This window comes from Centropristis striata, chromosome 16 (genome assembly GCF_030273125.1).
Source record: "Centropristis striata isolate RG_2023a ecotype Rhode Island chromosome 16, C.striata_1.0, whole genome shotgun sequence".
NCBI lineage: Eukaryota > Metazoa > Chordata > Actinopteri > Perciformes > Serranidae > Centropristis > Centropristis striata.
The window spans coordinates 16,037,468-16,054,051 of record NC_081532.1 but is presented as its reverse complement, the minus strand read 5'-3'; the positions used below and the strand labels follow the sequence as shown (position 1 = coordinate 16,054,051).

The window sequence follows — 16,584 nt, the reverse complement described above, 5'->3', positions numbered from 1 at the left end:
GATAAACGGTTAATCATTACAGTCATTTTTCACAGAAAATGTTTTCAGCCTTCTTTGTTTTATATCATATTACACTGAATATATTTATGTCTTATATTTATGTCTGAATATAAATGTCTTTTTTTGGACCAACAAAACAAGACATTTAGCCTAAAGACATCACCTTTGGACTTGAAAAAAAACCTGGGAGCAATATGTTTTTACTATTTCCTGACATTTTAAAGAACAAACAATTAATTGATTAATCTAGAAAATAAACAGCAGATTAATCATTTAGTCACATTTATGCTAGGCCCAACAGAAAAAGATTTGTTGGAGTAAGATTGAAATATTATGAATGGAAAACTCTCATTTGAATTCTTTTCTCAGTGTAGGCACCTTATGGTCTGCAAACCATGCTCTCTGTGATATTTGTCTATAAAGAAAAATATAATTGTGTGAAAAGTCCACAAAATCATCAAAAGTTAAGCAGATTAATTTGGAGTTACCATCACAGAGTCTGAAGAAGTGCATCAAAACAAAGGAGGACAAACTGTAGCACAATGCTTCCAAGAGGGATGCTAACAATTTAAGCATATGCAAGTAGTTTTATTCTAATTAAACCTCATTTAACCAATAAGCTGCATATGAAACCAAACAAATACATCCAGGCCAAACAGTTCCTTCTTGAGCCATTATGTTGGCTAATCAGTGTTTAGCAATTCCAACCTGAATCCCCTCATCAATCTCCCACTCTGAGTACATCTGTGGATGCGCGTGTGAGCGTATGTGCACGCCATATTGCATATGCGTGTTGACCCCCAGCAGCTGTGCATTCCCCTCATCAGTATTCTGGGTGAAAAGGGGGCTGCAGGCTTTGCTGAGCACAAAATGAAAAAGAACAGGCAACAAGCCTCTGGAAGTGTTCTCCCTTAATTGAAGTTCCCCCTTATCCAGACGCTGCACAATGTGTGCGTATGTCCCTCAATATGTCTCCCCTGTCCGGCCCCTCAATCCTCTTAATTGGGTCTTTCAGTCCCCTAATTAACTCTGTCAATGCAGGTTGTGCTGAGCCAAGTTGGGACAACTACTCCTCTATTGATCAGTATCTGAAGCAGTTAACTTATCCATCTGTCTACATGGTGTGTAGTGTTTGCATGACATTCAGTGCACAAAAGGGTAAATGTGTGCCATCACTGCATCCCTGGTGTTGGTCATTCTATTGTGTCTTTTATTCTTGCAATTCAGTTGATAAGCAATTAAGTTGATTAAATGTGTACTATTTTATCTCAGAATTTTGGATTACTCCATCTGATGTGTTGTTTGTGAAGCAAATGTGTTCCTATGATTTGATGACCTGTCACTCTCCTTTCTATTGAATCCTTCAATCCATTCGAATACTAAAATGCAGTGGTGGAAAGTAACTAAGCACATTTAGTCAAGTATTGTAAACACAGTTTATGGTCTTTGCTTTTCCATGTTATGTTACTCTATACTTTCTGTCAGCTATATTTGGAGGCAGATATTGTGCTTTTTCTTATTAACATTCTTATTTTTCAGCCTTTTCAATGCAAATTAACTTGATTATATTATAATATATTTTGGTTTATTTCCCAACCTTCCCTATCTTATTTCTAGTACTCTAATGTGCCTTTTTCTTTATCGTTTCTAGATATGGGACACCCATTTGTAGAGCTTTTTAACGAGATAGTTGGGCAATAGTGAAAAATCAATATCAGTTTCAGTCCATGCGATATTTAAAATATTTTCATGGTTTTACGTTGCTGTGAGATAGCTCTGTTTAAGTTTAAAGAGGAGGAACTGAGTCTGTTCTATACTCTCATCAATGCCACCAGACTCAGTTGACAGAAAGGCATTATTTTACCTTACAGAACATGGGAGTTGTGTTCTACAATTGAGTTGTTTTTGTGATTGTGTGACTCCAGAGTTTTAAAGGGTTGGTTCAGATTCACCAAAGTCACACAATAACACTAAGTTAATTATCGATGGAGGCAGCGGTAGAGCGGCAAGTAGGACAAGTACCTTATACAATTCGACGTCAAAAAAATCCAAAAAAGGTTAAAATGACTTTGTTATCAACTGAGAGACTGCCCAACACTTGTATAAGTTAACTAGTACTATTACTCCATGAATCAGTATTAATAATCATCTAATCTATTTGTGTGGCCCTATGAGAAATTACTGTAGAAATAACACTGTAGTATTAGTAGTAAGTATTTTTCTTTTTTTGCTGATAATACTCAGTAGGATTCTGAATCCTACTGATAATACATCAGTAGGATTCTGAATGCAGGGCTATTCATTTGTATTTTTATATTGCAGTATCTTTTTCCTCCATGAAAGATCAGAATACTCCGATCCTTTGAGTAAAACGTTCCTTTTCTGTATCACTGTGTTTAATTTTCGGAGGTAATCGTGCACAACATTATGACTTCAACCAGAGCTGCCACTGCTGGTTAGCGTATGCTAAAGAGCACCATGATGACAGCAGCGGCTGACTATAATGGCTCACAGAGGACCTGTCCATATTGTATGATTTAAGAAGCATATCCATTACACACCACACACATCACACCCACAAACACTCAGACACACACACACATGCTCCAGACTGCTGCTGCCACACCGTGGGTTAACACCATCTGGTGCTGATCAGGAAACACCAGCTTTGCACAAGTCAGTGTCTCTAATTATCTACCTAGAGCAAAGGGAGGCCGATCCCCACTAATCTCCACAATGTGTTCTGCTTCCCATTCCCACCTGTGCCCGAGTGAAGGGGGGCCTTGTGGGAGGACATGGGGTCTCTGTGTCAAGGGACCAGGGACCAGGTGACGCTGCAATGCCGATCCCCACGACAGAAGCTCTGTCGCTTGGTTTGGCTGGCAGCTGCCTCCCCCCACTGAGACATCCCACAGCTGACAATCCCCAAGTACTGACAGGGGCTCTTTTCAGTGTCAATAGCCTCATATATTAGAGCTAACCGCCTTTGTGGCGAGCGAGGGTGTCAGGCCTTTTGGCCCGACAGCGCTTGTTACCATGATGAAATGTAGATTGAATGGAGGGGGTCTGTGTCTCAGGCACGAGAGCTTGGACTCCCCCGGCCTTTGTGTCCCACGCATGGCTATTGTTCAGACCTATTCAGCGGCTCTCAGGAGGAGGAGGTGGGGAGGGAGGGAGGTGGGTGAGAATGAGTTACATCTCTTCATTTCTCCCCTGATCTCCAACTCATCTGTCAGCCGTGGGAGGATAAGCATGTATTTTACACGCTTGATTTGTTGCTAAGTGAGGGCCGGCCATTGTCGGGGTTGTTTGACTAAATCATGTTCATGGCAATCAGTGTGCATAATAGTTATGTTTGCGGTTTAGTGGATTAATCAGATATGAATCAGCTTGATTTTTAACATTTGGTTGCAAATGTGAAAGTATGCGGAAATATTTACTCCACATCCAAAAGTCAAAAAAGAAAATCCTATATGCTTTTAAAGAAACTTTTTTTAGACTGAATGCATTATGTCCTCTGCTTTAAATTTGCCCTTTGTGTGCTTATATCCATGTTCTTATGAGACAGAGACAAATCGCTGGCCTAGAGCTAAGGACATGGCTATGTCCCTCGCCCTCGTCAGACAAAAGTGACGCGCCTTCCTGGCGCCTGTGTCGTCCTTTCATCTCCTACTCCCCGTTGAGGTGAAGATGGATGGTTCCCCTGGCTCAAGAACACCACATTCAGCCTCTGTGCTGGCGCATTGTCTCGTCCTTCTGTCCCTCTTTAGCTCTTTAGAGGTTAGTCTGTCCAAGGCTGGTTAGCAACCAATGACAGGCTTTCCTAAATATCCATTTTTACACTGACCTCCTGTCCTTCCAAGCACCAATAAAACCCCTTCTGTTTGGTTAAAGAAGATGCAGCTGTATTGTTCTCATACAGCTGCTGTGTATTTGTCGGTATGTGTCTAAAACCATAGAATAAAAGAAGCTGCCTTATAAAATATATATATATATATAGTGTTTTTTTTCTACCATAAATACAACAGTAACTTCAGTCTGGGAAAAAATAACAGATCACATTCATGAAAAAGAACAAGGCAAACAAGAGTGCTTATTATATCAAAAATTTTAATTTAGGAAAATAGAAATCCTGCACAATAGGACACACCAGTTCCATTTCTGACAATTCATCACCACATATATCAGATAAATTACAGTATTTGCTACTCTGGTAAAAAAGAAAAACCTGTAAGAATATTAGAATATTTCTGTATAAACAATGCAGGAGAGACAATTCATAAAACATAGCAGCAGTTTGCATGGTAGACAATATATACAGTATGTACAAGCTGTGGCACCAGCCATCAATTTAACAGTTCAACACACAATCTTGTGTGAGCTGCTTGGCTCATTGATCCAAACAGTAGAGGTCAGTTTTTAAGAGAGTCCTGCTCACTTGGTCATCGACAGGCTGTGTAATGTGGAGGTAGTGGTGGGCAAAGGCTGGCAAAGTGAGCAGGGGCAGGGCATGCCGGGGAAGTGCCTGTAGGAGCTGGCCAGGTGGAGGGGGTCCTTCAGAAGACTCTGGACTGGAGCATGAAAGCCCAGAAAGGTGGAGGATGGAGGGGAGTGCGGGGCTGCAGCGGGAGGTGTGTGATGCTGGAGGGCTGAAGGCGTGCTGGCCACCAGAGAGTGCAGAGACTGGGCCAGAGGGTGCAGGGAGAGGTGGGCGGTAGGGGCTGCAGGGGTGATAGCAGGGTGGGCAGCGGCGCGGCTCTGAACAGCAGCACTACCTCCATAAACATCCCCAACCAACTTCTTCATCTCCTCCAAGGAGCTGGACAGCATGAGGATGTAGTTGCGAGCCAACAGCAAGGTGGAGATCTTTGACAGCTTGCGGACTGAAGGTCCATGAGCGTAGGGCATGACCTCTCGCAGGCCGTCCATCGCCTGGTTCAGATCGTGCATCCTTTTCCTCTCCCGACTGTTGACTTTCAGTCTCAGGTCTTGCACCTCGTCCTTGTTGGGGTCAGACCTGGCCTTCATTTTACCGCCCCCGCTGCAGCGGTCCGTCCTGCCCTGGCCGGCTTCGCTGTCTTCTCTGTTTTCATGGCAGTACGTCTGGAACATCTTGTTGGAGAAGAAGCTCCCGGCAGAGTCGTCCACCACCAAGTCTGGGGATGAAGAGCGGCTGCACATGGAGCCAGAGTCGGAATCCATTTTAGCAGATTAAAGTTTGAGTCCAAAAATACTACCCTGAATGCTGGGAGCTTGAGTTTAAATTGCTTCCTAATTCTCTGCTTCCAGGACCCTGTTGTGTCACCACAGTCTCTCAGTTTGTGCTCGTCAGTGTGATGATCAGTCTGTCCACAGGAGTGAGTCTGTCTAAACTGTCACCCTCTGGGCCCACTGGGGTGTATTTATACCGCCAGCGTAACAAAGGAACAATAAAGCTGCATAATGAGACACTTAGAGCCACAGCCAATTGCAGAAGGGACACACTTTCACCCCCCTCTCACACCTCCTTCCTGCAGCCCCCACTTCACCTTCCCACACCCACGTTTAACTCCCCCAACCCTCATGAACCCCTGACACATTAACCAAAACAGGTTCACATGTTGTGTTAAGCTGTACAGACAGGAGTTAACTGAGACTGCGTTACTTTTATTAATGATAGTGCATAGGGCTGGGAGATATCACCATATATCACAATCAAAAAAAGAAAATCCTACCATATAATATAAATATTTTTAACCATTTCTATGTTGCAAAACCAGCCATCAACTGCATTATGGTAATATTTACATCATTTGCACTCCACAATGCATTTCAAGAAAATACTTTGTACTTTTAATTGGTCAGATATTTAATTCACACAGAAATACAAAAAATGGCTATTTATTTATTAACTTCTCAGAAAACATGCTATATCGTGATATATATTGTTCATTCTAGGGATAGAATATTTTTCTCATATCGCCCAGCCCTAGAGATGTGGTACAGTCAGGGTTGGGAGGTATTGGGATTCAGGTATATTTAAGTCACAGTCACAAGTAATATTTAAAAAACAAAACAGGAGGTCCGGTTTTCTGCAACAGATTAAATCGGTGGTATTTGTATGCAGTTCCTCTCTTAAAAATAGATTACTTGAAGGATTTACCTCCTCTAAGGAGTTTATGTTTTAGATTCAGTTTGTCAGCAGGGTTACTGAAAAACTACTGGCCTGATTTTCATGAATCCTGGTGGAATCATGGGCTGAGAGAGAACACATTAAATGTTAATGTCATTAACAATGTGACGCCGAGCATGGCCTTGGTGGAGGTCTGTGCTCTCTGAGCTTGTCTTTGTTTTCTTTGCTTTAAAAATTCATACAAGTCATGTATTTTCCATAAAAGAACAACTCAAAAAGGGGAGAGGAGTCACATAGCCAGGAGACTGCCAGGAATGTGTTTTTGGCAGGGAAATAGCAAGACAAACAAGCTCAGCAAGACAATTCTGAAGTATTCAAAAAGTAATCCAAAGTATTAAGAATATGTTACTTAATTTCAGTAACCTATGGAGTCAGTAATTTGTAGTGGACGATGTTTTAAAAGTAACCCTTCCAACACTGTGTCCACATGTGAAAATAAAACTGGGTCAAAAGTTCAATTTAGTATATAGGCAGATTATTTATTTTTTATTGCAATAATGCAAATATGGTTATTTTAATTATCCTGATATGGAATCAACAGAAATATTTGTTGTTTAGTCCCTTAAACTGCAGTAATATAGAGCTTTACTATCCATATATATTCAAAGTGAAGTAAAAGTGAGAGTGCAATCTGGCAAAGAGTGAAAAAAAGACCACCTTTTATCACCCTGTTCCATAACACCAGATATATGATGCCTTCAAGGCCTTATTTACATATGGTATCCATGAGACACGTTGGGGAAAGGTATGAAGCACCATATGAGGTGCTTAAACATGTAAAGAGCAGCGTTAATGGCAGACTAGGTACAATTCAACCAGGAGCTCAAGACAAAAGAGGTCAGATAAATTTGACTTGGCTCCCCAAACAGTCTGTGAAATCACATCACTATCACTGGAAGGGGGTCCTTCACATGGGGAGGAGGTAGTTAAAAAGATACTAAAGAGTGGGCACGCCATTGTTTTCCCCTAATTCAACCGTAAAGCTACTAGCACTTTCTCAGGTTTTTTTCACGCTTGCTTGAAGTATTTTTCCCCCCTTGCTGTCAGAAACACCAGACAAACTTTACAGGAACTTTATCTCAGATAGAGAAGTTTCCACTCATGGCATATAAATTCCTGCTGGGCTTAATGTCCAGCATGTATCTGTTGATCTAATCTTGTGCCTGGATCAAGCTGACTTTTCAGCAGCTCTCTCTGTGGTGTTCAGAGGCTGCATTTCACCGCTCGGCTCAGGAATTTCCTGCTGCCTTCTGCCAAGCAAAGCCTCCTGTGAGGCAGTGCTGCAGGGCCACAAGTTTGAAAATATAATAATACTCATGTGTTACACCATCCATGGTAGCAGAAGAGATTTGCAAAGGCTTGGATGCAGCATTGATTCCTGCCTAGAGCATAATAAATTGCGCAGCGTTTATACAAGGTTTTATTCAGCTCAGATGGAAGAAACATTTTTGAGGCGTCATGGTTGAAATGTGTTGTGTTTCCATCACTGAAGAAACTATTTGCTTTTCTCTTCTGTGCACAGCAGGGCGCCTGGTTTATGTTTACCCAACAGCAGTAGACGTTCTCCTGCAGGCGTGGGCGCTTTTTGCCGCTTCACGATAGTTCTAGAAACGGAGAAGTAGATTTGAAGTTTGACTTACAATTCATGTGTTTGCATACTCAAATAACATGTTTTTGTCTAACTTGCCTTGGTATTTGGTTGGCTGAGATGACTTTCTAAAAAAAAATGTTCTAATCAAATATTATTATTCTTAGGCCTAGTCAATTTGGACACATGTATATAAAATCATGTCCTGGTTTTTAAAAGAATCTTTTCAAATGAAAATGCAAAAACATAATTGCACTGTCACGAGCATGCCAATCAGGCAGGTGACAATATACTACTTGTGGCGTTTTGTGAAGTGTTCGGTTATTAAGCAGTTTCCTCCTTTGTGCGTTCTGACACCTCTGTTCCTAAATGTAGTGGGAGAGTAACTTCACATGTATACGTAAAGTCCTGTAAAAAAAAAAAAAGCCTTTTAGCAAGGTTAGAACCAGCACTATTTAGGCCATGTCCACTATTGTACCAAATGTCACCTCACAAAGAGATAACAGCAAACAATGCAAGGTCACAAGCCAAAAACTTTCATCAGAGTTTCTAAAAATGTTCAACCTGGAAAGAGTTTTTAAAGGTTTAGTTAGTTAGTTAGGTTTAGTTTCTCGTTACTTAAAACATAACAAAAGGCCAAAATGCATCGAAAAAGTTTTGTTTTTAAAAAATACTTGTGCAGACGCATCTCATAATGAGGTATGGTCTCAATCGTTAGTTTCAAGTCTTCTTCAATACAACATGATGTTCATTTAGAGTAAGTGTGATCCCATTTAGAGCAAAATAGACAATAAGGCAGGGTATGCTTTAGGGCCTGGCTACCTTGTGATAGACAAGTTGCTACCACAGATATATAAAACATATCCATGGCACTGTGTTTATCTAAATAGTCATGAACTTGTTTTCACCCCGTTTACAATGTTTTTCAGTTCATTAAAGTTCATTATAACAGTTGGCTCGCCTAAAAACAGTGTTTGGTTGTACTAAAATATACTCCAATGAATCAGCTTTTTGTCTTTCTTCCAGTAAGTGACTTTGTTTTAAACCTCCTATCTTAAATTCCCAATTAATATGCATTACAGACCTTGCTAACCAATCCAGCTCGCTAGCATTAGCGTTAGCTGCTAACTTTACTTGCCCCTGCTCAGCTCTGCCCTCTAGTCCAAATATGTTTGTGGTTTTTTGGAAATTCTGGACACAGATGGCAACTGCCAAAATGCCAAACTTGAGGCTTCAAGACAGTAGTCCACAAACAAGCAGGTGCCGGTGGCTACATCCACTTCTTTTATACAGTCGATGGGCTTGTGTGTTTGATGGATTTGTATGACTGCTCTGCACTTCTGTGTGTGAGTAAAAGTCAAAAACTGACCCACAGAAAGTTAGGAGTTGAGAGGGCCCTCAGGACCCCCCAACGCAGCTCCATCAGGGGGCCCTGCAGGGTGCTTCGGCTCAGCCAACATTCAGTGATATTATAATTGGGGAACCCCGAGAGCCAACACGGGCCATTTATTTGGAGCATATGGATTTTCCCATCGTTAGGCTCTGAGCCAACATGGCTGCTGGACTCTCCTTTGCTAATTGGGTCAGGTCCTAATTAACTATGTTGGACACAGATTTCATTCTTTTCTCGTCTTTCAGCGCTTTTAATGGCTGGTACTGTGCCACGACTTTCACTGTACTCTCCACACTCCAAAGAGAAGAAAACGATCGATAATGTTTCTTTAATGGTTTTAATAAATTATCTATAAGTTGAGGAAAAATGTGCCAAGGCTGCTCATTAACTGTACATGAAGTTAGATTAGTAGGATTGTCACTCAGAGCTCAGAGCAGTGGTGTATTGGTAAAATCACTAAGAACACATCTATGGGTCATTAAAGGGGCTCTAGCTGAATGAAAGGAGTGTAATCAGTCCTTCTCTTACTCCATTACTATATGCATGAGCCAGATAAATCCCATTCTCCTGCTCATTCTTTTTCTTATTCATGTGTTTACAGAGGCAACGGGCCACACAGAGAGACACAAGGATCCCTGCGCTTTGTATTTTACAAATGAAAGCGTAGCCACCCTCCATGTTTCCACATAATCCTTCATTTTTTAACCCTGCATCAAAGTGTTTGACTTTCTTCTCTGGATGCCACCTTTCAGGCCCCCTTCATCCAATTCAAGAGCTTTTTTTTCGGCTTTAGAGACCCCCTTTCTGTTCCTCACTGGGGGCACTCCAATGAAAGTGCTCAGGTGACCAGAAAATGAGGGCATTATTACAGGCATATGCTTGTAGCGACAGAGGATCAGGCTAGATTAGGGCCTATCATGGCTCAATAAAGTGCTAAGCTGAAGAGCAAACCTGTGCTGTGTACCGTAAGGCTTCCTTCTCTCTGCTGGTCATTGTTTAACAGGATCAGTGGGGAGATCTTCTGTACACACACACTGGGCTTTAATCTGGGCTTGTGGTCAGGGAGCAGACCCCAGCAGCCTCTGTTTACCACCATTTTTCTCAATGTCGCTCAGCTTCAGAGCAGATATGTGGAATTGGTTCGGTTCATCTATGGATCTTAATGTTTTCCTCCAAGTACAAATGTCTGGGGAGCGAGATATAAAATTGTTTCACAAAGTGTCCGACAAGTGTTTCTGAGAACAAGGAGTGCTGCCCTTTGTTATCTCTCAACGCTGGGACAAACTGCTCAGTGATTTATTCATTTACACTCCCTGAAACAATTGCATTATCTCGGCCGCAACAAAAAGACACAAAGGCGCTATGAAAATCCCCTAGGATGTTTATGAGTCACTAAAGAGTCCAATAACTTTCCCCTTCATCTTTAAGCGGCCGCGGAGGGTCGCATGCTGTGGAGGGCTTCGGGGCGAGGGGGAGTCAGAAGGGGGGACACAGGCCCAGGGAGAGATGCTGATTATGAGTAGGATAAAAGGAGTCCAGGCCTTCTCCTCCGGAGCTGAATGGGGCTCGGTCAGCAGGCTGCCCCATACACTGGCCTGCTCCATGCTGCTAGAACTTCATAAATTACCCCACAATTACCCCGGGGGGACACGGAGGGAGGAAAGACACAGGCGGGAAGGGGGAAGAGAATGAAATTGGAAAGAAGAAGCGGTTGCAGAGCAGACCGTCATCAGGAGGCGCAGGGCCCAGGTCCAGATGTTGGCCTTCAGGTTGCCAGGACCAGAATGATGGCAGCCTCCTGAAGACTGTCACTGCTAAATGAGAAAGATTCACATCTTAAAGCGACACTGTGTAAATTATCTTATTTACCATGTTGCTGTAAAACACACATAACATCAATCAGATTGCTGACTTCTATTCTTCTTCTACTGTCATTATATGTCTCAAGTGATTTAAATATATCACTTTCTTGACTGGATCTTACCGGTTTTAATAACAATATAAATAACTTCTCATATTAACAGGGAACTTTGATATTTTCAAACCATGTTTTTGTATATAAGGGACTAATGTGGACAAGAAATTTTGAAATTGGTCCAGTTTTAACATTATATTTGCTCCTCTCTTGGAACTAGGAAAGTCATAGTTTCAATTTGGAATTGAAAAAAAAGATCGAAATTAGCTTTCAATTTAAATTCTCAAAATTGAAGTTTAACAGTTGAAATCATAAATTTGATGTCCTTAGAGTAGGTCTTTCCAAAAATATAAACAAACATTACAATAATGCATAAAACTAATGATCTGATGAGCTTAACCAGTCGATCCTCTAATTATTGATATAGGCTTCAGTGCTGGAAAAAGTAAAAATGTAATCAAATTTTGAACCAAAACATTAAAGTTCTCATCAAATCGTGGGCATGTATTAGGAGAATTGTGTCACCCTCACCTGAAACAACATTTTCTTTAGGAAAAGATGCTTTGGTATGAGATTTCTCGTTCACTTTGAGTGGCAGTAATGATCCTTATCCAAATAGTTACTGCTGACCCGATGGTGCACGAGATGCAGTGTATGGACACAAGTTTAAGGATCCATTTCTAGCACAAATAGCCACAAATTCAGCCTGTCTGTATCCAACAAACCTCGTCCATGAAAAGTGTTTTTGAGCAAGACAAGAAGGCAGACATCTCCAGTGGTGGAATGTAACTAAGTACATGTTTACTCAAGTACTGCACTTAAGTATAGTTTTGAGGTAATTATACTTTATTTAAGTATTTCCACATATGTAACAAGTATATTAAGTTAAAAAAAAAAAAAAAGACGATTATAATAATAATTTAAATAGTAATTCTGGATTGTGGCATTTTACTTTTACTCAAGCAAGGGATCTGGATACTTTTTTCACCACTAGACATCTCCAACACACAGCAACTCACAGCAAAGACTAAATTTATTTTTAACATTTAAATTTTTTTTTGTTTTTATGGTGAATTTTCCCTTTAAGTACAAGAACGGGTAATTACACATACATAAGGATAAGTGTATGAGTGTAAAGTTGTGGTGGATTAGGAAAAGGATACTTGGAAATCCTGATCAATCAGAAACAATCACACACACACACAAGCCTTTACAGATGCACACACTTATACACAACACACACACAAAGTGTATCTGTTCAGCATTGTGCTGGTCACACTTTTGAACAGTTGGCTGCTCACTGGTGCATGGGGGCGGCTTTGTGTCGGCGGTCTGCAGACTTCTGCCGCTCTGTGCCCCCCCTCGGCCTCCTGCATCCCCCTTGTCTGTGTGTTAAAGCAGACCTGCTCGCCCAATAATCTCCCTCGCCCAAACCCAGGCACGACTCCTGCCTTTCATCAGCACCATTGTTTCAGTCTGTTACCTCCACATGTGCTCCCTCACCACGGCAACACATGCACACACACACACACATCCCCCCCTCCCTCCCTCGTCTCCGTCCCATCTGTGGATAGGCCTGCCATGTGTCTATTCATAAGGGTGCCGGCGGCAACGCCACTGTATGTGGATGGTACATGATGCCGTCCTTTTGTGTGGGGCTCAGTCCTCAGCTACTTACTGCTGACCCCGGGGTCACCGCGCACAATAACCTGAGTGTTGGTGGCCACTGGCGATCCTCATTGGCCCCGTGATTGACGAGCTGATCAATGGTCAGTGAGAGTGTGTGTGCGCCCACATGTGTTCGGCTTCTATACAGCCGCTGCAGGCCCATTGAGTCGAGCGTGTCTGTTTTTTAAGTAATGCTCTTTTCAAGGCATCAGACTTGTTAGTGACACACAATTGACTTCTTTGGCTCTTAGCTTGATGTAGTGAAATGAATAACTGCAATTTAGCTCAATGGGCACACTCCTTGTCTGGACATTAGAAAACTGTGAAAGCACAGTTTATTGCTGTAATACTGTTTTTTTTTAATCATTGCTGTGTTTCTTTGTGCCTGATTAAACGGCTGTTGTCGTGGAATTTTTTTTTTTTTCGATCAACTTTTTATTGACACCTTTTGAGTAACAGATACATGTCAAATAACAGCAAGCATGACACTTCATGCATGACACTCAAATGGTGCACAAGAACATAGCACAACAAAACTTACCCCCTCTCCCACCCTCCACCCACCTTTACCCTACCACTGTTACCCCAACATACACTTAACATACTAATCCCAATCCACCAACCCACACCCACCCCTGCCTGCGGTCTCAGAAACAAAACAAAACATTAAAAAAAAAAAACTCCACACCTTCCCTACTCACTGTCTGCTGGGGATCTAGCTAGTTCCTGTGGTGTCCATGAGGTCATCATGTCTGAAATCTGAGCTGCTGTTGCTCTCCACAGGTTGATAGTTTTGAGTTTCGCTTTGTTAATCCTTGCTGTGTAGAGCTCCAGCATCACCACATCCGTGGAAATTAATTTGAATATGTATTAAAATATCAGACATCTGGCAGTTTAAAAATGCATCATGTATGATTTGACAAACACACAGAATTTGACCAACAGTCACAGTCTCTGTACAGGAAACTCCTGCTTGATTAAGGTGTGAGCAGCTCTGATTTAGGAAATCCCACTGCATCATTTGGAACATAACAGGAAATTAGAGGACATGAGCCAGAGTTACACATGTGACGTCCTGCCCCTCTGCCTGCTGATTGGCTGTCCTATTTCCTTGTTGGCAGTGGTGGGCAGGTCGTCAGCCTAAATGGCCTCACCTGTGTGCTGGGTATTTAAGAGCAGTCTTATCCAGCACTCACCCTCTTTGCTGCTTCCAAGCTGGTAACATGGGTCTCATGTTCCCACCTGCCATGTGGGACTGAGTTTGATTTTCCCTCTTGCATACAACACTTACATACAGCACACTTCATTCACACCCATACACTGCATACATGACTGATTGACATTTATTCACACACATCCATTTTGGTTTGTTTTGACTTAATTTCAAGTTCAATAATTTCATTGATCAGTTACTTAATTTACATTTATCTGATTTATTAATAAATTATTCGGCTTTGTATGTTACGTGTGGACTCCCTTCTTTTTTGCCACTAACCTGACCAGTTCGTGACACACAGATATTATGACGCACAAACTTACAAGGTAAAAAGAGAAACACAAAGTGTTGTCTCCTCAGAGTTGTTCTGATCACTGGATTTGTCACCTTTGGTATTTGTATCTGTTTTTGATACGGCTGAGAGCTCCAGGCGCCAAAAAATCAAGTAGGAGATTTTTCTCTCTCTTTATATAAAAAGGAGCTCTCAGTCGTGTCATTACTGTGTGTGGCTTCCTCCTCTGACTTATTGGAAACCAGAACCTAGTGTTTAAAGATGACAGAGTTTGGGATCGGCCTTGTGTGGTCACACATAAGCAACCACGATACAAAGTATTCTCAACGTGAACTAAAACAATAAGAACAACAGATTAGGAAAATCAATTCTAATTAGTGTTACTAGTGGTTTGGATTGCTGTTTTAAAATAGAAGAGAACAGTGCGTCGACAGTCGGATATCGTATTAAGTGCAAAAACTGAATGTGAGATCATCCACTTTGTCAGTTTCATCTTTTTCTGTTTCTCCTTTGCTCTCTTCACCCCCTGCCTCTTTCTGTCTCTGTTGCACCCCCACCAGTCGGGGGCTCAGGTGGGTGATTATGGACGCACATTAAACCTTAATTCACATACGTCTGGATCTGAATACTGATGAGGGGATCTGCTCCTATGGCTCATAATCATCCAACATGGCTGAAACATGGACAGCGCCCACTGCAGATCTGTGTCCTGTCGGAGCGTTGGACGACAGAAAAACACACCAACACACACTGATACTCCAACACATAATATGAAGCACAGCCTCTTGCTTTGCTGGCAATAATCAGGCCATGACCCTGTGGTTTATATAACTCCTGTTATTTAACTAGAGGAGGGAAGAAGGGGGACAGTGTTCTTAATCCGTCTCAATCATACAAGATTGATGTCCCACTGATGCCACCTAGTAAAGATGTCTCATAAACCGGTTCAGATATCATCTCTACTGAAATAATTGAGTCACAACAGTTTTTGCATCTTTGTAGGATATAAGATATGATGGTCTCTGTTCGACAGGAAGTAATTTTTTCAAACATAATAACCGCTTTAACACTCTTGGCCTTTTTTGTCAGTCTTTGAATACTTTTCATTCCTAATTGGCGCTTAAATGTGCCAATTAAAAAGTAAAACCATGCCATGTTGGTATCATCTTTTTCAGCATAAACTCACCTACTGCATATGACGTGGTAATACTTTTTTCACTTTGACTTACTGGGTCAACATTTTGAACCCAAAAGAAACAAACAAAACCAATTAGAAATTATGTTTTTTTTTTATACTTTCAAAAACACAATCATTTACATTAAGTCATTTAGCAGACGCTTTTATGCAAAGCGACTTACAAGGGAAAAGGGGAACAATCAAGGTATAGTGCAATAAGAGCCATTAGTGCAGCAATAAGTGCTAGGGATAATTCTTTAAGGAGTAGAGTTGTTGTGTGGTGCTAGGAGAGAAGATGCTCTCTGAAGAGCTGGGTCTTCAGGAGTTTTTTAAAGGTAGAGTAGGTAGGTAGTGGAAGAAACTGGTCGTGCGTTCTACCAACGGGAAACAAGAACAATCATGCTCAATGAAGGATTTTAAATATTGCAAATGTGAAACCCTAACCCTAAAATACACATGAGAGGTAAAATGAGGATAACATGTATTTCTATATTTATTATACTAAATATATTTGACCTCATCACTGATTTTACTTATCATCAAACAAAAAACTGGCATGGAGTTTAAAACCAGTACTTGAGAGGGAAGTTGGCCGCAGGGCTCGATGTTGCTATTCTTTGCAAAAATGTTCAAAAGAGTTCAAAAAGACTTTTCAGCAGTCTGTCAACAACAGAGCTCTTTGTCATAAAATTACTGGAATTTTAAAAATATACACACTTGATCTGATTAAATCAAACTGCTGAAATCTCATTAAACCTAAATAAATCAAAGTCCCAGCATACACCGGGGTAACAACAACAACAACAACAGCATAAAAATGCAACAGCAACTATAATTCTACTGGTAAAAATAGATATACTAATATCTATCTATAAAAGCAAAAAGTGGCTGTCTGTGTGTGTGTGTGTGTGTGTGTGTGTGTGTGTGTGTGTGTGTGTGTGTGTGTGTGTGTGTGTGTCTGACCGTTAGTCAGACTGACCTAAGATTTTGTATGTGGACTGCCCATGGGACGAAGGTGTGCATCCTCGATTTTGAAGATTTTTGAATATATTATATATAAAATTTTCCAATCGGACGCCTTTTAGGGGAGCTCCGCCCCATTGTGTGATAGGCCTACTTCTGGTCAGTAACCCAATTCACTCTGGATTTCCAAGCCTGACTCA

General features: G+C 41.3%; 1 protein-coding gene across 1 annotated transcript; it reads right to left on the bottom strand.

The window, feature by feature from the left end:
• Positions 1-4,434: 4,434 nt before the first annotated feature.
• olig4 (oligodendrocyte transcription factor 4) lies at positions 4,435-5,210 on the bottom strand. Its single transcript, XM_059353976.1, has one exon. The coding sequence runs from the start codon at positions 5,200-5,202 to the stop codon at positions 4,435-4,437; it is 768 nt and encodes a 255-aa protein (XP_059209959.1). The 5' UTR covers positions 5,203-5,210.
• Between the last annotated feature and the right edge of the window lie 11,374 nt (positions 5,211-16,584).

Bases quoted from the DNA above. Each gene is read 5' to 3' on its own strand.
- olig4 (XM_059353976.1), bottom strand. From the start codon at position 5,202: ATGGATTCCGACTCTGGCTCCATGTGCAGCCGCTCTTCATCCCCAGAC.